Source organism: Tachypleus tridentatus, chromosome 6 (assembly GCF_004210375.1).
Source record: "Tachypleus tridentatus isolate NWPU-2018 chromosome 6, ASM421037v1, whole genome shotgun sequence".
NCBI lineage: Eukaryota > Metazoa > Arthropoda > Merostomata > Xiphosura > Limulidae > Tachypleus > Tachypleus tridentatus.
Window position 1 is genome coordinate 42,725,604 of NC_134830.1, and position 24,313 is coordinate 42,749,916.

Sequence of the window (24,313 nt, forward strand, 5' to 3'; positions counted from 1 at the left end):
AATAAATGATATTTTAGTTAACCAAAAAACCGTATTATAACTGTTATTAGATTTTATTAATTGACACAATCACTTCTTAGGATTTTAATTAGAAATTAGAAAACGTATCAAACTGTTGTAGAAACTTTGCGTATCGAACTTGAACTAGGACCTACACTGCCAATTCGTATAACAAGAACCTATTGAAAGATTATATAGCCAAAATAGTGATATCTGACTGTAACATCTGCTTCGTGAACTCATGGCGAGATTAAATAGCCAAAATAGTGAACCAATTGTGAGATTATATAGCCAAAATGTTGTTACTACTTGTAACACGTGTAACGCTAGGAAATAATCACAGCAACAATATATAGCTCTAGAACGCATAGCTACAACGATGTTATTTAGCTCTAGCACAGCTCCGATAGTGTTGTTTCGCTCTGCCACCTATTTTGTTAGTACTTACCTACAGTTGTGACAAATAGTTTTAGTTGTTGTTTCTTCAGAGTGGTTTAAAATTCTAGTTTTCTCGATATTGCTGAAGTAAGTATAATTTACTCGAACAAGTTTTATTAATTTTATAACTTTGGTAAATTTATTTATCTCCAGTTTCCACCGTATCAGAAACCATTATTACAGTGCTATAAATCTCTAGTATCTCTTACATTAGAACATTCCTAAAGCAATGACATTTTTCTATAACATCTGCTGTTTTGGGAAAGCACCTACAACAGTATGATTTTAACACTTAAAGTTTGTGATGTACGTTCTTACAGCTAGCATGAGAACCTAATGTATCTACATCAGTGATAACTAACACTAACTACAGTAGAGTTAAGTAGATCCATCACATCTTGTGTCAAAACAGAGCTAAAACAACACTAGTTAATCATGTTATTCTTACGTCAGTGCTAGTTAGGGGTAATGTTGTTGATATCTAACAAGTATTATACAGTTATGTCCACTACAGCACCACTTGTGTCAATATACAGCTAGAGCTATGTTTTATCTTATGATCTATAGTGTCTTTCAAATGTTACGTCGCTCTAGCTTCTGTTTATCAGTACATGGATGCTACAGTGCTACGTAGCCCTAGAGTCTGCTTTATAAACATGTGACTCCGACAGTATTATGCAGCCCTAGCTCGTATTTTATCAGTGAGTGGGTACAGCAGTGTTATGCAGCCCTAGCTTCTGTTTCATCATTTGGCGGGTACAGCAGTGTTATGTAATCCAAGTTTGTGTTTTATCAGTTGAGGGGCACAGCAGTGTTATGTATCCCGTATCACATGTTGTGTTAGTACTAAACTGTAACACAGTTGTTTAACCTGAACATATATCTATCTCTATACATTGATGAAACAGTAATCCTAGTACCTTTTGAAAGTATATCATAACATTATTGTTATTTATCATTAGCCACTTCAGGTGCTATTTCGTAGTTATAGTTGCGTTATATAGCTTTTATCACTTGTGCCATTTCATAGGTACTGCAGTGATACTTAGTCCTAGCACCTGATCCTTTGTGTCTCAGTACGTAAAGCGATAGTCCGATATATTTCACTTCTGTATTTCAGACACAAACCCCGATCAATGCTGTAAGATTATACGAAATACAGAAACGTGTATACCATTAAACTTTTATTACGTATTTGTCTGGACTCTATGCGTGAAGATTATAATTAGAGAAGTTACAGATTAGCACATCTTTTATGATATATGACACATTTTATGATATATATCTACCTAATTTCAACACATTTATCCACTACAAAGGGGCACACCGATAACCAATACTAAATATACCTGTAACCATTGTATCCTACATAATGCATCTTCTATAAATCTACTAATTTATTGGCACAGTTATAACCTAATTTTACAGAAAAATATTTAGTGTTTGAAACAGATTTCCAATTCATTGCCACCCTTATTTTTCCTCAATCTTTAAATTTGTTACATAGTTTTCGAATAACAATAATATTTAAAAGCTTTTTCTGAGTTATAATTGAACCTGTTAAAAAAGAAACAAACACGAAAAAAGAAGAGAGTTCACTGGTAAGATTTAATATTTCTTGTCAAGAAAATTCCACTGGCCCACTTAAGCACAGATTATAAATAAGCCTTCCAACCAGTTGTCGGGAATAAAAAAAAAAACAGTAGAACCACGTGAACAAAACAACGTCTTATTTAGCCTTGTTATGATAACAACCATCAGCTTCTTTGAATGCTTAGATAATTCATATTATGATTTAAGATATTAGAGTTTTTGGCTGTCATTTTCTTTCAAGCGTTAAGAGTGCGCAATTTTCGTTTTATTTTGCTTCTGTGGTAATTTGTAAACTTTCTTACGTAATTTGTAAAATCATTCACACGTACCTTAATTATAACACATCAAAAACTACAAAAGCTATATAGATTCACAATGAGCCTTTTCCACGTTTAAAATAAATTCTAAAATCTCTAACAATTTTCGTTTATTTATGTTCAATCTCGAACACGTTTTCTGAATACCATAAAATTTCATCTAATAAATTACGATTTAATTATTTTTTCAAATTTTGAAATGTTTCACATAATTAGGTATAAGGTGCTAATCAGCGCAACTGCCTTAATGGTTCGCCATTATTTCACTGAACTAGTAACACCACAATACCGTGTTATCATTATCACAATTTTCGTTTATATTCGAATAAATAAAACTGAAATTTACGAGAGGACACCGATAAATAAAAATAGCTTCTTACATAATCATAACTCTGTAGTGTGCTAGTATTACATACTGTTTGCATATAATGTACTATCACTTTTCCGTAGTGTATATATATTAATTATAAAAATACATGATATTTCTAAGTTCTGACACTGGAATTCTCAAAATCCGGTTGAGATCACGTGACAAACTGTAACCTAAGGCGTTATGTTTTGCACTTGATCGGTCATGGAACTTATCTCCTGGTAGCTGCATTGTGTTTTGCTTGACCTTGGGTTTGGAGAATCCTCTGTGGTTGTCACATGCATTTCTTTCCTTCCTGATTGGCCAGATACAGGGAACCGTGCTAATAGAGGTCTTGCACTGTTGTTAAAAAAGCACATGGTCTATACGTCAATTCTTTTTATCGATTGCCAAATCTCTTTAAGTTCGAGTTAAGTGAAACAAAGAAAGAGAGAGAGAGAAAAATGTGTTTTCTAGTATCGTGTGATCTTACATCGTAACTCAAATTAACTTTCTGAATAAAAAGTACATATTGAAAAAATGAACAGCCATGGAGTTACTGATTCGTACCTTTTACCAAATATGACGTTCAAACACCACCGGCATCATGAAAAGCTTCACTGATATGTATAGGTTGATTGCTAGACTGGTATGTTTGACGTCCAATATTGCGGCGTTGTTTGAAACAGGAAGTTTTGTGGCGTCGCATGCAAGACATCCATATTCAGTTTTGGTTTCTTTTTTAGATATTGATTCTGATTTTTTAGAAGATCAGCGTGACGTTTCGAAGAGGTTAACTTTTCTTGTATTTATCCTGCTAGCGGCTGTGTAAATTAACTTGTCTCACTTTCTTCATTCAGTATGACTGTTGTTTTCTTATCCTGGAAACCGAATTACCCAATTATCTGAAACAAACGATACTTTGTTGTGTTAGTCAAATTTGTTTTATCTTCTATGCTCCTGCTCTAACATTCCATTTATCCAAACTTTCGAACGTCTTGTTAGAGAAGTTTTCTGTTGACCCTTATCCTAATGAAACAAGAATACCACACCTTGTTATCATTATTCCACTAAACCAGGAATACCACAATACCATGCTATCATTACATTCTTGAATCACGAATACTACAATACCGTGTTATTCTTATCCCACTGAATCAGGAATACCACAACACCATGCAATCCCACCAAATTGTGAATATCACAACACCATGTTATCCCACCAAACTGTGAGTATAACAACACCCTGTTATCCCACCAAACTGTGAGTATCACAACAACCTGTTATCCCACCAAACTGTGAATACCACAACGCCATGTTATCCCACCAAACTGTGAATACCACAACACCATGTTATCCCACCAAACTGTGAATACCATAACACCATGTTATCCCACCAAACTGAATACCACAACACCATGTTACCCCACCAAACTGTGAATACCACAACACCATGTTACCCACCAAACTATGAATACCACAACACCATGTTATCCCACCAAACTGTGAATATCACAACACCATGTTATCCCACCAAACTGTGAATATCACAACACCATGTTATCCCACCCAACTGTGAATACTATAACACCATGTTATCCCACCAAACTGTGAATACCACAACACCATGTTATCCCACCAAACTGTGAATACTATAACACCATGTTATCCCACCAAACTGTGAATATCACAACACCATGTTATCCCACCAAACTGTGAATACCATAACACCATGTTATCCCACCAAACTGTGAATATCACAACACCATGTTATCCCACCAAACTGTGAATATCACAACACCATGTTAGCATTATTCCACTTAACCAGAAATAACACAATACCATGTTTTGATTACTTTCTGTACACAGAAAGGCTTCACACATTCAGTTATTTTAATTTCTAGCACTGAATAACGTGATAAACTTCAATTCATAAAAGTACTAACAATGTACAGAAATGCCATTTCCTAAGGTAACATTTAACCAGTGTTCACAAGACCAATTTGTTGCTGGGCGTGGAAATCTTTGTAACACGCTGTTCCTTCTTTCGTTTATGAAGATCGTGTTTGATTAGTGCTGACAGTTTCTTTGACGTTTTGTTTTTCTTCAGGATGTTGAACGTCAACGATCCCGAATGACAAACATCTGACTTACAAAAACAAAAAAAACTTTTGAATAATTCCTTTCAAGTGGCTGCACTATACTTTATCATTCTTACACGATCGTATATATATATTTCAAGTAACAAGCTATTATTTCTAGGTCTTGTAGTTGCTGTAGGTTTCGTTGTGAACACTGCTAACGTCACTTGAGTGTTCAGCTTCGTTACATGTGCTTGAAATGTATACTAAGTACTTGTTATAGTTCACTCCTACGTACTATAGACTGATGCTTACAAACACAACGTGAAAATGTAAAACGATCACGTCGACATATGTCACATCCGCCTCGTATATTACTGCAGTAATGAAAGGTCTTTTTGTAGCGCAGTAATATTTTTAGGAAGTGAATAGGTTTCAATAAATACTGTTGCTCTTTCACTGTGCACGTTACTTTGGTTTATTTTTTCCCTAAATTTTCTGCCCTTTGTGAGAACTTCTAGAAGAAGTAACAAAGTAAGTTTAAGATAATAATATCCATATACAGATAAACAAGACAGTCATGTTTTATTGGATCCACAAGCTCAACTGGATCAAGTTAGTTTTTGTTTGTTTTTTTGAATTTCGCACAAAGCTACTCGAGGGCTATCTGTGTGCTAGCCGTCCCTAATTTAGTAGTGTAAGACTAGAGGGAAGGCAACTAGTCATCACCACCCATCGCCAACTCTTGGGCTACTCTTTTACCAACGAATAGTGGGATTGACCGTAACATTATAACGCCCCCACGGCTGAAAGAGCGAGCATGTTTGGCGCGACGGGGATGTGAACCCGTGACCCTCAGATTACGAGTCGCGCGCCTAAACACGCTTGGCCATGCCGGATCTGGATCAAGTTATTTATGTTGAAGGTATATTCGCTCACTATTATGTGTCCATCAGTTATACATTCTGGAATATCGACTTAAAAATATACTAAAACTCGTCTTTCTCAGGACCTTGTCTCCTAATGCACGAGACCTGGCATAGCCAGGTAGTTAAGGCACTCGACTCGTAATCTGAGGGTCGCGGGTTCGAATCTCCGTCACACCAAATATGCTTGCCCTTTCAGCCGTGAGGGCGTTATAATGTGACGGTCAATCCCACTATTCGTTGGTAAAAGAGTAGCCCAAGGGTTGGCGGTGGGTGGTGATGACCAGCTGCTTTCCTTCTAGTCTTACACTGCTAAATTATGGACGGCTAGCGCAGATAGCCCGCGTGTAGCTTTGCGCGAAATTCAAACCAAACCTAATGCACAAGGCATGTCTACGACTTACACACTTAAAAACCGGGTTTCGATACCAATGGTGAGCAGAGCATAGTAAGTCCATTGAGTAGCTGTGTGCTTAGTTCCAAATAATCAGTCAATCAAAACCTAATGTATGAAGTATTAAGTTCTCCATAGTGTATCTGTTAACTCACAACGCATTGTTCAAACGTAATACAAATAAATAAATAAAATAACATTTTTTTATCAGATTTCAAAAAGGAACCAACAATGAGTTCCGGTGAGAACCGGTAGATTTCCACTCCTGATACTGTCCCATTCTTAATCTTGTAATACTTCGTATTTTTGAAACTGACACCAAACCTTATTCAGGAACATCAACAAATAACACCCACTTTAAGCACAAAACTGTTCTTAAGCAGTAGGCCTAAGACCTCAATGACGGTCATTAAAAATACTGATTTAAACACAAATTCGTTTGGAACAATTAAGGCTAGTAATCTATTAAATGCCATCATGCGGTGTTTCTTTTCAACTAGTGCTTATGTTGTACAGCTAATTCTGACAACCAAACAAATGAGCGCACAGTTTTACTGGCTCTTAGTTCTGCTGAATTTTGTCTATCTATGGGCATGTTGTCATGCATTATCTCTACGGATACTTTTACTACGATTCAAAGAAACGGCACTTTTTATTGTACACAAAGACAAAGTTAACCTATTCAAGACTTCCAACCACAGAGAAAATGCGATATCATTATATCTAGACATAGATCTTATATAATTACTTGACGTGAACACATGATGGCCAAGGTCCCTGTCTTACAACAGTCTGTTCAAAGCAAACTGGACGGTTCTTCAGAGATTACACTAAAAAGTGTAATAAGAAGTGACGTCAGACGAGTGTCGGTTGTCTATATTTGAAATGGCTTGGAGCCAAACATCCAGACAACTATGTAGGTATTTAACATTGAACAAGTAATGGAAGCCCCGTACATTTTTTTTGATGAAAAGACTCTTGGTTTCTCAGGAAGTTAAAAGTTACTAATATCTCCAGGAGCTAGTGTATACATTTAATGCGGTGTTTGTTGTAAAATTCGGGATTTGTTTGTAGCTGTCATTTACTCAAAAGATGTCATAATGTCTCGGTTATCTATATTTAATATGGCTTAGAGCCAAAGATTCAGGAAATAGTGTTGGTATTTAATACCTCGTAAAACAACTATATATTTTGTGTGTGTATAATATGACTGTTGATCTCTTGAGAAGTTAAAGTTTTTAATATCCACGACGGTTGACATGCAATTTTAAAGCAGTATTTATTGTGAAACGGAACCATCATTTACTCTAAGGTCAGCATTTTATCCAAATATAATGTTTTATAAAATACGATACACAACAACAACAACAACAACACTTAGCCATAGCTTGCTGTTACTGGCTGGCCTTGAGGTTACAAATTAAGTCTGGAAAAGTTGAACCGTGTTCGAATCCGTGAGATACTTATATAGCTGTGGTTGTACTTTAAAAGTAACCGTCAATCCCTGAAAGTAGATGCCATACTGAATGGCGTCTTACTAGTTGGCCACAGCTTGCTGTTACTGGCTGGCCTTGAGGTTACAAATTAAGTCTGGAAAAGTTGAACCGTGTTCGAATCCGTGAGATACTTATATAGTTGTGGTTGTACTTTAAAAGTAACCGTCAATCCCTGAAAGTAGATGCCATACTGACTGGCGTCTTACTAGTTGGCCACAGCTTGCTGTTACTGGCTGGCCTTGAGGTTACAAATTAAGTCTGGAAAAGTTGAACCGTGTTCGAATCCGTGAGATACTTATATAGCTGTGGTTGTACTTTAAAAGTAACCGTCAATCCCTGAAAGTAGATGCCATACTGACTGGCGTCTTACTAGTTGGTCAGTATATCATTATTACGGACGGTGGTGGATAAACCTAATAGCTTTGCCATAAACACTAATTACAATTGGTATTACCGACATGTAAAAGAATACCCATTTAACATAAGTTTGTTTTTTGGAGAATATTAAGTAACTTAAAAACAAATAACTGTCATTAAGCATTTTTAAGTAGACAAACGACATTATGAAGAGAGCCCTTATGATGTAGAATATACACTCAGCATAAATGAGTTAATAATGTTCACACTTAAAGTTAATTAGAAGAAGGCTGTCTCTCTATGTCCTAAATTTAATGTAATGGTTTCATGCTGATGGAAACAAAGCCGAGTAATTATCCTGGTAAGTACACATCCACTCACGAAGTTAAAAGGTCAAATAGATTAAAATAAGCTATGTTCAACAGAACTATAAAGTTGCGAGTAAATGTCAGTAAAGTATTGTTTTTCTAAGGTTTTCAATCTATAACAATTTAATATCATACAGTCTAGAAAAAGATCATGACAAACATGTACATATTTTTTTCATAAAAAGTTTGAAACGTCGTCGATTTACAATACAGAGAAAAATACGTATGTATATATAAATGTTTACAGAGAGGTTTTTACTTTGTATTATATGCTATACGGTTCACACACATGTTCAAAAAAAAATATGTTGGTAATATCCAGTTCTTGCTTATGATGACGTGAAACCCACTTGAAGTAAAAAATTATTTTAAAGACAGATGTTTTTCTCACCCTGAAGATGACCTAAGAAGGCCAAAACATTGTTCTGTACTTTATTTTAATTAAATGTTTAATACCCATAACAGCCGTCTTTAGAAGACAAGTTTTATTTCACATTTACATCTGATAAATCTATCACACAAATCAAAATGGAGACTAAGGATAAAAATTAATATATTTCAAGACATTCCGTGCTAGCTACACACATACTTTTATGTGTGTGTGTACAAGGAAAAATAAACTCATTCAATAGGGACCGTGACATTAAGAAATCCAATATAGTCAACTTAATACAAAACCAATTATTAAATACATTTTTTTCAGGATTTTCTGTGTATGGCATTTTGCTTTGTTCCTTTTCAGTCTCCTTTATTTTCTCATTGAATCAAATGCACATGTTTGCACACTGATAACTTCTTCCTAACCCTATCAGACCAAATACTTTTCAACTTGATCGTGCCTGTAATTCTCTTCAGTGCTGTATGTTGGCTACAAAAGGGAGATATTCTAGTCCTTCCTCCTCGCAAGAAGATTTTAACATTTTGTTCTTAAGATTATGTTTATCACTTCAGATTAACTTAACACTCACCTGCCGGCTATTAAGGTCGACATAAGGTCTTTTCTTCTGATTATATTAAATGGCTCTTGGTTTCATCCTCATCGTAACCTTAGAAATTAAGGACTGCTGGTAAAATTAATGTCTTTTTTAAAGTCAGCTTATAACCCAAACAAACAGACAGATCCTCTTCTCTGTCTACTGGTCTTGGTGTCAGATTTTTCATCATGACTTTCAGAAGCCATGAGGTGCATCTTTCCTTATAACTCTCAGAAGCCATGTGGTACATCTTTTTTTATAACTCTCAGAAGCCATGTGGTACATCTTTTTTATGACTCTCAGAAGCCATGTGGTACATTTTTTTATGACTCTCAAAAGCCATGTGGGGCATCTTTCCTTACGACTCTCAGAAGCCACGTGGTACATCTTTCCTTACGACTCTCAGAAGCCATGTGGTACATCTTTCCTTTCTTCAGTTAAGTGTTTAACCAAATCTTTTTCCTGTTCAGCTCAATTAGCTAGACATCAGCTCTGTTTGTGCACCTCATTTCACTTCTCTCACAGTCAGTTAGCTTGTTAATTTCTCAAGATTTCAACATCTACTGAGACTAGTCATACTTCTACTCAATTAAGACTTCTTCATCATATCAATGTACCTTCTCAAGTCAATTCTGACTCCATTGACGCCAATTATATCTCTGACTCCTCAGTTGATGATCTTGTCATCATGCACTGTTTTATTCCAAAATCCCCATTCTGAATGTAATTTTCTATTGCTTCATGACCCTTTAAGGCAGTACGCTAATTTCTTCCTATGTTTGTAAACATTCTTTTTATTTGGCAACTGTATTGAATACCACTTGCAAGACTGTATTATTATTTTATGATTAGGTCATTTCTTTTATCTTGGTACTTTTCTAATTTGTTTTCTCTCACATAATTCTGCTACATGTTTGAGCACTGTTTTGACTCGTTTTCTTTTTCTCGTAGTGGACTTTTCCCTAACGTCCATATAATTTAATTCTCTTTCTTAATTTTTATATTTCCGCTTTTCCCTTTATCCTTATTTTCCATTTATTTTCTTCTTTTCCGTATATTTAGCTTCTTTGTTTGATTTAAGTACCAAGCGAAGAGAGACTTCTGTCTTTAAGCGCCCATGGCTTTTATTCTTAAACACCTACGGTGTTGTTTTTGTTAGTGTGGTTCTATAACACACAAAAAGGATCACTGATCAAGACAGAATGAATTACTAACTGCTTGAGGTAATCGTTATAGTAAGAAGACATTATACAAAATATTGTATTTACCGCTTGATAGCCAAATAGATTACACCAAACACCAATCCCTTGAAATAACGCGAAAAGATAGTTGCCATTGTCTATAGATAGACAGACAGGCCTAATAACCGGAAACAATCTCAACACTGTTACCACTGCTTGTGCTATAGAATGAAAAAAATGTCAAGTTTAACGCGTTGCAAGATAGACTAGCATTATTGGGATAAAAGTTTTTCTTTTCTTAGAGTTACCATCCGTAATGTATCATTTGTAGACAGCTGGCAAAGACAGCTTGACAGAATTGTTTAGTATAGGCAATTTTATATTTTTCGTTAATCTTCGTATGATAAAATAATCATATTGAAGTGAACTCAGTGAATATTTTTCATTAATTTTCGTAGGATAAAATAATCGTACTGAAGTGAGCTCAGTGAAGCCTTGAAAGTCATCTCATTAACGTCGTTCTGTATATAGTAAGGCTTAACTGAAGCGTTATTCTACTACATAAATTAATAAGATTTAAATAATGTTAAACTTAGGGTGTTTCAGATGTTATTCTCCCATATTAAATAGCATGAATGAGTTAACGAAAATAAAGTAATTATACAATACAGGCATGAACTCATTTCAAATATTTGCCTTAGTTGTTTAATAAAACTCTGTTTGATTCACTCAAAAATTTACGTTTCTTCTTTATCCTTCTGAAAATTCAAACAGAATCGAGTTTAGAGTTCTGCCAGAATACTGTTTTGAGGACAGAATCACGAACTAATTATGACAGTGTCGGCCTTTATATGTAAATATATGCTAATATTTGTTTTGTTTTTATTATCAGTAGTAGTTTGCTGCTACTGTTGCTCAGTCTAATAACAAAAAAACTGCGAGAAAGCATTTCACCGGAAAGAAGCAACTCTGTGAAATTACACGTGGTTACGAGTGGAACAAGTTCATAATTATCTAGTTTGATGTGTCATGAAATTTTTATGTGTAAAATTTCTCGTTCATTTACGAAGAAAATAACTGCTAATACAATTCTTTTTTTTCCCTCCTGTGCATTCAGCTTTGAGCTCTTAAAAAAGAAATCCTCCAACGTGGATAGGTTTGCTGCTGTTTAATTAGTTTTTATCTTTATTTTGTTCAACTATACACAATTATTTAACTTACAGAATCGCATCTCCTAATTTTGTATTTCTTTAATTATTTTTAAATTATTTAATCATGTTATAATCCAGGGAAACTTTTAGTTTAACTTATACTTATTTGATTACTAAAATGATATGTGAGTTGTGTATTTTAACGTTGTGGTTTTGTTTTTAATATCCACGTGCCTTACTTCCTCTCTTAAACGCCTAAGGTTAGGTAGGTAGCCTAGAACAGTAATTTTTTCCTCACAGCTATCAATGCACAAACTAAACAGGTAATACCAAGGTTAGGCTAATGAGGCCTTGATATGAGGAAGTTAGGTAGTGATTTCCATTTAAGGTCAGATGCGCTGTTGGTTGATTAAAAAAAAATAACAATGTTTATTCAGTACCTAGTTTTGTTCATCAGTATAATAGAAACTGGTCTTTTCTTTCCTTAGCGTTCATTCATTTTAAAGGTGTATTTACTTGTTGAAATTGTACAATGCAATTTCTTCGTTCTTAGCACATAGAAATAGACAGCCATACTATAGGAAGACTATTCAAGCTGACGTTCCACTTAGATTACACGAGTCAATGTCGTTCTAATGTGACGACGCCGATTCGGGCTTTTTTTTTTTTCAACTGGTTTAAATATGCGATGACTGCGGGTGAATCAGGCACGTGCTTACGCATAAGCAACCACGCGGTTCAATTCTTTGAGTGCTGCCTGTGTTAGAGAATAGCAGGAGCAAATATTGCTCTTTGTACTGCTTCTGTTTATCTTTTGTTACGTTATTTTCACACAACAGTTGTATGAAAATAAACAAACCAGGTTTCAGTGGACAGAATCAGAGGTTTCAAAACAGTGTGGGTGACAGAGGAAGGGCAGGAAGTAAAAGGGCGGGCCCCTGCAGTCATAGCTACCGGTCGAAAGTATACTGGGTCCTGTCAGTTTAGGGTTCAGTCACCGGTATACATGTCAATCTGAACCCCAGCTTTCAACTGTTATCGTTGGCAGGAATTACGTATAGTGCTACTTATAAAAAAAAAATATTGTGTGCATCGCAGAAGAAAATGATTTTCTTGCACTCCTCGGTTGCCACATGGCCAAAACTGATCACCACAGTTGGCTACCATCAGTTGTTTTGAACAATAATAAGAACTCGCTGAAGAAATGTGGCTCCTCTATTTCGTTCAGCTCAATTTGGTTAAGTGGTGAAGATGATTGCATTAGGGCTGTGTTTTCTTTATCATTAGCGCTGCCACAACTGTCAAAGAAGAGGAGTATCTGTAGTGCAAACACTTTTTTGTGTATATGTTGAAGTTAACGTCACTTGAATGCAAAGTTTTAGTGCTTTTCGTGTTCTATACGTGTTATACACAAGAGTAACTAGGCTTTATTAAATCGATTAATTTCAGGGGGTAAAACTACTTTGCTGTAGAATAGAGTGATTAACATTTTAAAAATTCTAGACAGTTTTATTCGTTGTTGTTGTTTTTTCACGAAACTCTTTTCATATTTCTACCTTTTGGTAGATCGGCAATATTCGTGGTGTAGACTTAAAATTAAATATTCTTGTGACAGAACTGATTCTGAATACATCGTTGATGGTGATATTTTGCTTCGTGTTGCCTGCATGCACCATACTTCAAAAAAGGTAAGACATTTTATGTATATGTAGGGTGGGGCAAAAGTTACTATACCATCGGGTGGAGTGAACATTATTGTACAGTTGGTATTATACGAAGGTACTTTTAAACCACCTGAACTGTTGTTTGTTTCAATATAAAACATGAAATTCAACACTTTCGCCTCATCCTTTATACATGTAACTGCGTGTGTTTAAATAGTTCTACATTTAATCTCCACGTTATATCGTGAGTTCAGCTTTTGTATATTTTGTTATATTATTTCACTGATGTTTGTTTAAGGTTAAAACAAGTTCGTAAACTCTTTTACTGCAGTGGGCACAACATACATGCTTCTTTTTTAGAGCACTGCCTCGGGGTTTAGAATTTTGTACAATTACTAAGATATGGTACTTGGTTACAAATTTACCCATGTCGAATTTCAGTAAGTAACGAAATATTAAAACGTGTTTTTTTTTTTGTTTCTCAAGTTGTAATAAATAATAAATCTGGCACTGGCAGAGTTCGTTTATAAACGTGGCAGTGAAACGATTAAAGATGAACATGAAACACTGGCCTTTTGAAATAACGTTCCCATGATATTATAGATTTGTCGAATCTTATGCATCACAGTGTTGCATGTATATGTATATAACATTCCATCATATCTGCCCACCGTTAATGAAGCGGTATGTCTACGGATTTACAACGTTAAAGTCAGGGGTTCGCTTCCCCTCGGTGGGCTCAGCAGATTGCCCGATGTGGCTTTGCTGTAAGAAAACACACACTCCATCATATCTTATTAGTCTCTCGAAAGAGCAAAGATTAGTGTTAAACTGAAAGTTTTATGGGCGCTTTTGAATGGCAATAACTTAAACATAGTATTAGCGGAAGATTCGAATATAAGCATGTTGTTTATTAAAGAAATCTTTAAAACATTTAGTAAGACTAAAAATTAATGTCCAGAAATAACTAGCATTTAGTAATTCAACAAAAATCGTCTTGGTAGCTGATTAATGTTTAAAAATCGTTATACCAGTATTAAGGGCTAATTTAACTCTAATTAAAGTATCAAAAGTTAATACACCAACATCACATTAGTAGCTGATTAGTGTTTAAAAGTCGTTATACCAGTATTAAGGGCTAATTTAGCTCTAATTAAAGTATCAAAAGTTAATACACCAACATCACATTAGTAGCTGATTAGTGTTTAAAAGTCGTTATACCAGTATTAAGGGCTAATTTAACTCTAATTAAAGTATCAAAAGTTAATACACCAACATCACATTAGTAGCTGATTAGTGTTTAAAAGTTATTATACCAGCAATAACAGTTTAATGTAAGTGTGACTAATATGCCAGATTTCGTGAGCCATTGTCGATTGTAGATGTGTGATTAGCGTATCAAAAGTAATTACATCAATATTAACTTAATAATCATAATTAGTGGACCTACTGTAAAATAAATCAGTAAACAACAAAGCTATTTCGAGCATCAACTTTATCAGAATGATAAGTGAGTTTATCAAAGGTTTTACACCAGTATCATCCTAGTAAGTCCAAATAAATTACTTAACGTTATCATACAAACATCAATTTACTATACAGAAGACTGAAGACATTATATATAAAACGAATTTGAGCATGCACATCAGCAAGGCATAAGACAACAACAGCCGCCGTGGTTGAACTTAATACATATGAAATTTATTTGACATTCTTTGGGTTTTTGTAGGTATGATAATGTTCCCACGAACTCGTAGCTTTTGGGAAGGAGTATGGAACAGTCCTTTCCTATGCAAAATTTTCATACTCTCATATCATAAAGGTGTGTTTAGATCAGGGTATGGAATTTCCAAGGCTAGGATATTCTTTGTACGTAATGGTATTGAAAACAAAGGAATACAGATCATCTTGGGAACCCAGGACCATTGAGAAACACACCTGCAACAAATCGTACTACAGTCATGTTTAAGAAAGTACTACATCTTGTAGCAAATGTGAATCCACAAATACAGAGGATGTAGCAGAAGCTGTCGACGTGCCCCAGGCAACAGAGTGCAAAATAATCAATAAGGATCTATGTTTAAAAAGCAATAGGTTCTTCTATGACATGTTAATTGCATTTTAATTTTAGCATATCTTAAGCAGTTGGAAAATGAAAAGGGAATTCATGCTATTCCATACGAATACATACAGTCGTTAAATCGTCCGATTATGGATAAATTTTGTTCTCGTAGACGAAATGGTTCATGTTAAGCGTGGAGGGGGTGTTCTTAGTGTACGACAGACATATGACTAAGAATTTTACAATGAGACGATACTGTAAAGCTATTGTCAAAATGCACAGTCATCAAAAAGCGCTGACCCAACATGGCAACGTTTAACGACATTTTAATATAACATTCTCAACGTATACGAGATTTGGCAGAATATCAAAAGCTATTATAGAATGAATTCATCACGAGTGGCTTATTCAAAAAGTTCACCCAGAAAGTGTAGCCAAAGCTTAAGATTCACGAGATAACAATTTCTAAAGACAGAAACTCCGAACGCAATATTCATAAGGCTTAATTACTTGCAATTTAAAAAAAAAATCAATATAAATAGATATAATGTTTGTATTTATTTTGGAAACTAGATAATTCAGTTCTCAGTCAAATACTTCACTTCAGAAAAAAGTTTCGTACTCGTGTGTCTACGAATAATAAACATGTTTTTCTTGAATTAATCTCGTGCATTGTCTCATAAAGTTATCGGGTCTTGGTTCAGAACGCTTTTGCTATTCACTTTAAAATACTGATTTATCTACACTAGGATACTTAAAACTTATCTCCTCTCCCAGTATCACCGAGGCATATCTACGGACTTATCACGCTAGAAATCGGGTTTCGATACCCGTGGTGGGTAGAGCAAATATAGCCCATTGTGTAGGTTTATGCTTCACTACAAAGAAACAAACAAACAAGACCCTCAAGCTTATTCGGTACGCTAATTACCTCATTTATGAAATAAATTTTTGCTTTGTTTATTCATTACCAGTGAAAGTATGTGGCTTTGTTCAGGTTATTAGGCTGATAGTGTGTGTATTCTGAACCCGTTTTAGCATAAAAGTATAACCTACTTACTTTTGTTGCTAAGCCTTGTTTAAACCCAAAACGCGCTGACATTTCTATATATTACTTTTTTATATAAAGAACCACTATAAAAAAGATGCGCACGCGTGCACGTACGTGGATAAGATAAGTAATACTCAGATGCACACTTTCAGGGTCCACTTAGCTTGGATAAAAATTGTCAGCTTTTTAGGTTCTTTGATCTTGAAGCTGTAGTTGTTACACATATACAAATACCATACGCGCGCGCGCACATACATGCCTATTTGTCTGTGATTTCTATTCGTAATATAAAAAAACTTATTTTTCCGTCCGTATGTGGTAGCTTTCCTAATTTAAAGAAATGCACGTGCGCATACGCATGTTTTTTTTTCGCTAGTTTGTCTCATAAAAAGATGCGCACTCGCATGGGTAAGTAATAATACTCAGTTGGACATTCTCAGGGTCCACTTAGTATGGGTACAAAATTTCAGGTATCTAGGTTCTTTCATCTTAATGTTATGGCAGTCACACACACACACACACACACACACTCACACACACACACGTCCTTTTTTATATATATATATATATATATGTGTATTTGCAACTTCGTGAATATTTCAGGAATTTATATAATGTTGTAAAAATGATAAAGGTTTTGTAATTGTATAGCCAAAAATACTGGATAAATGTATTATAAAATTAGATTAAGCAAGGGCGTTTTTAACGTATAAATTATGTGCCATCTGAGCATTAGATGATGTCTTAATTTAGCCTGTAGGGCATTTGTTATAAGTCAGTTTGGTTTTAGTGCTGCTAGGGTAAAGCATGGTCTTTTCCTTGGGTTAACTTTATTTCTGACATTCTAATTTTCGACAAGTAGATTCAAAACAAGAAACGCGAATAATAAACTAGCCCCTATGTTTGTTTATATATTGTACTTTTAGTATATCTGTCGCTGATAGATGTTAGAGGCTGGTAGGTGGGATTGTTTATCCACCCATTCCGTCTGACTTTACAGTATTGGTGTTTCTTCCTTTAACATGGCTTCTGGAGAAAATATGTTTCAGTTATGACGTCGGATTGCACGTTGAGTGCAGAGTGTTTTTAAGTCATCACTATTTGCTTTGTTTTCATCGTGTTTTAAAATGTACCGAAACGACAGTGATGTTTAATCCAAAAGGTGAATATATTGCATATGCAAAAATGAAAAACAAATCCTTAGTTATTAACACTAAACTTGAAATATCAGTTATACCTCAAAACACTAGCAGTTTCACATATTCAGAAATGAGAATTCGCTTTACAAGTCACTCGACGGGCCAGCGGTCAGCCTATAGATTTACAATGCTAAAATATAGGAGGTTTGATTCCCCGCGGTGGACACTGCAGATAGCCCAAGGTGGCTTTGTTCTAAGATTACCAGACCAATCACCATACAAGTAAATATTTGATATTTAATACAATGGAACTCGTTCTCTCAGATATACGTGTTTATATTTCCAGTGTTTGAGAACAGTGCAGAACATTTGTTATTTGTATAAGCTTGGCTATTTTCAAGAATTCACATGTGTAGCTGAGTTAGTAATAGAAGTAATTACGTTTCACATTTTAATCAATTTTGTTGATAATAGGAAATTTTTACTACGTTTAACTTCACATGGCAGAGTAACTTACACGCAACTCACTGCAAATTAACTTGGCGTAGTAACTTACACGCAAATCAATGCAAGTTAAACTTTGTTATTGCCACTGAATATTCTGAATTTCCCTGGTCATGTTAATCGAATCATTATTTTAGGCAATTGTTATTCAGTTGAAGTTGACTTTTAGCATAATATGATCACTTTAGAACTAGTTTTAAAATACTGATGTGTTCGTAAAGACCGTGTGTTTAAACAAATTATACTAATATATTTTTTTATATTATAAATGAGATATCACATTTATTATCACCTATTATTTAACTTTCCATCTTAAACTACCATAGAATTCTACTGTCTCCCTACTTTTCGTCGCACGTTAAAGAATGATAAAAAATATCGGGATGAACGGCAAAACACCAAAAATTTCAGCAATTATTTATTAAATAAATTGCAAATTTATATCATAATTCAATTAGTCCAGCCATAGAAAATATTTGAAGACGGAACTTATCACACGATGATCTTTTAAAAAACTTTATAGAACGAAAGTTGACAGTGGAAAAAAAAGTTAGGGCTGTAAAGCTCTTATTAATCTGACTTATAATTAAAATAATTGCCAGCTTGTTTTAAACCTCTATTCTTATAAACCACATCAGCGAAGACTGTGAACCTCAGACGGTAAGTGCTCATTACTCAGAAATGAAGTCAATGTTTTTGGTTCACGTGTGATTTGTCATAAGAATAATGAAATGCTATTATATAATATTTTATATAATTTTAAAGTGTATTAATTAATTAATTATTTAAACTTATGCCGGCTAACTAATTGAAATACAATAATATAAAATATCTCAAAACTTTCACTGAAACTAAAGTGAGTGTGGTATTTGCATAAACCCGTAAATTAGACAAAGCTCTACGTTTCTGTGTAATTTCTAAAGTTAACATCACGAGAACCAGATGATAGCAGAATAAACAAAGTCTAGTATTTGTCGGATTTTTAGAGATCCAGCTGTAAATAAATTTCAATAATAAGTTAAGATTTATAAAATTGTCTGTGTGCGATTTTCCTTCATCGGGGAATCGAATAAAGACCCTTTTTCCTCCCGTAGAAGAATGGTGAACTATTCGAAAGCGCTAGAGTTTTGGGTCTCATTTGAAAAACATTACTACTTTTGTACGACGGCCCGACATGACCATGTAGGTTAAGGTGTTAGACTTATAACCTGAAGGTCACAGATTCGAATCCCCGTTGCACCAAACATGTTTGCTCTTTCAGCCGTGGGGGCGTTATGATGTTACGGTCAATCCCACTATTCGTTGGTAAAAGAGTATCCCAACAGTTGGCGGTGAGTGGTGATGACAAGCTGCCTTCCCTCTAGTCTTACACCGCTAAATTAGGGACAGCTAGCACAGATAGCTCTTGAGTAGCTTTGCGCGAAATTAAAAACAAACAACAAAAAAACTTTTATCCTGTACGCTAACTCTTTAATCAGGTTTTTCAATAATGATGAGACGATAATTGTGTAAAATATACGAGTTGAAATGCATGAGAAACTAAATCTGGCCTTAGCTTTCGTGTTTGTCCAATGCTGATGTAATATTACAGCCGTGAAGTTCTGGTTAATGGAGTCTCGCAGCAGGGAATCAAATTCTGAGAACACAGAAGGCGAATCCAGCGAAACTTTCACTTGTGCAGAACATAATGTTATGATTTGGTTAAGCTTAAGGTAATTGTAGTTTGTATACTCGCTAATTCAAGCGGATATAGTAATAGAAAGGACATGTTTGTTATTTATTAACGCATTTACTTTTTCGACTCAGAAATTTTCGTTTTCGTCATAAAGCTATTTTTAAATTCTATTTTCACTCCAGAGAACATCTTGAAAATAAGGATATTAACAAAGCAAATTAAATTACGAAGGCCAATCTGCTTGCCGTACCTGTATAGTGCACCTGTGATTTGCTCTTAAATTGTGTGATAGAAATACGAAAATAAAAGTGTTTGTGTGTGTTATATTTAATTTCTGATTGTCAATAAGATTTCTCACTGAAGCAGTCACGTTTTTGTAACGACACAAAGTTCAAAACATTATTTTGTGAACACTAAATGATGTATGTAAAGGGATTCCCCTAATAAATGTTTCTTGCGGACTAACTTACGTGATGCCCAACTCTCCTCGGTAACTTGTGTCATATTCTGCAGTTATGATAAACTTACTAAAACTGACTGTCGCTGTCCCTGTTTTTGAACTACCATTTAAAGAGAAGACAGTCAGTTAATGGCACAATACCGTATACATTAAGAGGTTAACTGTTACTCTTATAACACGCCCATAACTTTGAAAGTAAAATAGAATATTTTTTTTTGTATTGCATAGATTCGAACGCGGTTCACAAGCTTCAAAATATAAAGCTCAACCACGTGTTCTTTTCTATATAGATCAAATATTCCGTCACCACATTCGATTTTTCAAGTCATGATAAGGCGTTTTTTATCTTCGCGAAAATTGTACATCTTAACTTTAGGAAGGTTTTGATGATTTGCAAAGTCGATACTTTTAATACCGTCTAAATCAAAGATACAATTATCATGATGTTATTATTTACATAACATCAGTTTTTTTGTTTTAGCTTGTGTTTATTATACCATGTTTGCAATAGAGCAGTAATAACAACAGTATATACTAATTTTCATCGGTTAAGTTCACGTAAAGAGGAAAAGATGAACATATTTATAACCTGTAGGCTGCAAAATATTAAACGGTTTTTTTTTTTAGACGTAAGTAGTTGAACTTGTTCTAACTGAAGAATTGAAATTGGCCCAGCATGGCCAAGCGTGTTAAGGCGTGCGACTCGCCACCCACCGCCAACTCTTGGGAGACTCTTTTACCAACGAATAGTGGGATTGACCGTTACATTACAACGCACTCAGGACATGTTTGGCGCCACGGGGATGCGAACCCGCGCCCCTCAGATTACGAGTCGCACGCCTTAACACGCTTGGCCATGCCGGATCTGGATCAAGTTATTTATGTTGAAGGTATATTCGCTCACTATTATGTGTCCATCAGTTATACATTCTAGAATATCGACTTAAAAATATACTAAAACTCGTCTTTCTCAGGACCTTGTCTCCTAATGCACGAGACCAGGCATAGCCAGGTAGTTAAGGCACTCGACTCGTAATCTGAGGGTCGCGGGTTCGCATCCCCGTCACACCAAATAAGCTCACCCTTTCAGCCGTGGGAGCGTTATAACGTGACGATCAGTCCCACTATTCGTTGGTAAAAGAGTAGCTCAAGAGTTGGCGGTGGGTGGTGATGACTAGCTGCCTTCCCCCTAGTCTTACACTGCTAAATTAGGGACGGCTACCGCAGATAGCCCTCGAGTAGCATTGTGCGAAATTCAAAAACAAACAAACAAAATAATTGAAATAAAATGGTATCCAAACAAATTACATACAATATAATAATCTATCCCTGGGCTTACTAGTGTTGTGAAGTAAGAAACTAGACTTGTTTCTGTTGTATCATTACACCTCATGAACTTATATATCATATACTGTGTGTGTTTCTGTTGTATCATTACACCTCATGAACTTGTATATCATATACTGTGTGTGTTTCTGTTGTGTATCATTACACCTCATGAACTTATATATCATATACTGTGTGTGTTTCTGTTGTGTATCATTACACCTCATGAACTTATATATCATATACTGTGTGTGTTTCTGTTGTGTATCATTACACCTCATGAACTTATATATCATGTGTATATATTGTTTTATTTATATAAAACTTTCGTCTTACGAAAGGTCTATTATGTTTTCGTTTCGGCTTTTAAAGAAGATTCAACATAACTTATCGTTTCCTTCACCTGCTTGTAACTGTTTGTAAGAGATAGTCAAGCAAGACTGGTGGTCAAGGTTATAGACAAACTTTGTATAAGTTTAGATAGCTTTAATACTAATAATAAACGACTATATAACATGAAATTTGACGTTTTTCTTTAATTGGACACTCAAAGTTTCGCTTTACGGGTTCTTCAGGAGTGTTCCACAAAAACACGAAATGTAACATTTTTTTCTATTTTTATTGATAAACTTACTGTTCATGATTCAAGTGTAGACCCTGGGAAATTGGTGTTTTAGCGGTGCAGTAGTTATAATAGCCACTATTCTTAAACATTAGGGTTCAGAAGTTATGATAGCCACCGTTGTTAAACAGTAGAGGTTTGGTAGTTATGATAGCCACCATTGTTAAACAGTAGAGGTTCGGTAGTTATGATAGCCACCATTGTTAAACAGTAGAGGTTCGGTAGTTATGATAGCCACCATTGTTAAACAGTAGAGGTTCGGTAGTTATGATAGCCACCATTGTTAAACAATAGGGGTTCGGTAGTTATGATAGCCACTGATGTTATACAGTAGGGGCTCGGTAGTTACGATAGCTACTAATGTTATATAATAAGGCTTCGGTAGTTACGATAGATACCATTGTTAAACAGTATGGTTCAGTAGTTATGATAGTCACTGACATTATATAGAAGGGGTTCAGTAGTTTAGTTATGAATAATCACTGACATTATACAGGAGGGGTTTAGGAGTTATGTTAGCCACTGATGTTATATAGTAGGAGTGTACTAATTACTTTTCTATGGTAAACTGTAGTGTGGAAGGTAGCTAGATACCAAACAAATACATATTGACTATGGTTTAAGGCAAGTACTGGTATTGGTAGATTCCCTAAATAATTTATGCTATTCTGTTTTGCTTTCATTAATAACATTGATTATATTAGTTAGTATAGCGAATGTAATTACTTTTTATTCGTACTTGTCGCTCGTTATTAAACTTTCATTATAAAGATTGTTTTTGTCTTAGAATTAGTATTTAGGATTAACCTAAGCCTTTTAAGTTGGTTGAACCATGTTAGATAGTATTGGGATTACGGCCGAAAATATCGTTAACAGAGAATGTGTTAAGCTGATGAAACTATATTTCCTAAACTTAATAAAGAAGACTATACTGATGATCACATTGAACATTTAGTTTCGCTCCAAGTTCATTATTTTTTGTCATTATTATTTGTACTTCAGAAAATAAAAGTTTAATTTTAAAATCTTAGTTTTATTTGAACAGTTTCGGGTTTAGTTTGCTTTCAGCATAAGTCATTGGACTATACAAGCAGGTGTTGAAACCTTAATAAACTTTATCTGTTTGGTCTTTCACAAAATTAAATTAATGAATAATGACCAAAATTGTTCGTTAATGTTTTCGAAAAGTGTTTTTTTTTGTGTATTAGAGTTTTGGCAAGTAAGTTCAACATATGAAGTTGTTAGTTATTTGTAAGGTTTTTCATGGTCTTGCGTCTATTACAAACCCTGTCAATGACCTAACGTTAAAGCAGCAGATGAAATTGCACGAGCGACTGTGAATAAAACGAACTTTAACCTTATTTACTTAGCCGGTGAATCAATACCTTCTCAATATTTTCCTTCAACTCGTGGTAACCTATTGAACAACAATGTGGTCTCTTTTAGAAATTCGTAACACTAAGAGCTTATTTGTTGCCTAATATTATACTTTAACATACTTATTTTAACGACCAGTCTCATTCAGTTAAGATTAAAGTTTTATTTGCGAAGTTGTTAACAATACCTCGCGGCTTCAGCACATATATAAGTTAATTTTAGTAGTTATTCAGGTGCTAGAGTCTGCTCTCAGTTGTAACAGTAAAACAAGTTTGGTAGCTGTTATATCTTCCCCAGCAAATTGAGGATGGTTTCTTATAATCAGTATCTGTGTTCGATTTAATTTACTGTGCTTAATGATCCTTGTAATATTATAAGGTAGTGTAATAAACCGTCTGCTGGAACATAGTTTCAGCAATGTTCAAGGGTTAACGGACTCCACTGAAACCTTATGAACTTACAAATTGCCTCAAGATATAGACCACCAACCTATAATGTTTGTTTTTTTAATTTTGCACAAAGCTACTCGAAGGCTCTCTGTGCTAGCCGTCCTTAATTTAGTAGTGTAAGACTAGAGGGAAGGCAGCTAGTCATCACGACCCACCGCCAACTCTTGGGCTACTCTTTAACCAACGAATAATGGGATTGACAGTCACATTATAGCGCTCCCACCAAACCTATAATATCTCAAACTAAAGTTTTGTTGTTAGCGATATTAAAATTGGATATAGTTTTTGTACTTACACAAAAAAAACACAAAATGTGTTCTAGGGCATCTAAAATGTAATTAAACAGACAGACGCTGTA

At 34.8% G+C, this 24,313-nt stretch overlaps 1 protein-coding gene across 9 annotated transcripts in view; it reads left to right on the forward strand.

The window, feature by feature from the left end:
• LOC143252335 (disheveled-associated activator of morphogenesis 1-like) overlaps window positions 1-24,313 on the forward strand; it is a 116,144-nt gene that overhangs the window by 26,421 nt on the left and 65,410 nt on the right. The window contains exon 1 of one of the 9 annotated variants that reach the window (XM_076504300.1): window positions 12,323-13,314. The exons of the other annotated variants lie outside the window; for them this stretch is intronic. Within the exon in view, the coding sequence (XP_076360415.1) occupies window positions 13,294-13,314 (21 nt within the window). The 5' untranslated portion in view covers window positions 12,323-13,293. Of the gene's footprint in view, window positions 1-12,322; window positions 13,315-24,313 lie in introns of those variants that run through there. 9 annotated transcript variants of the gene reach the window in all.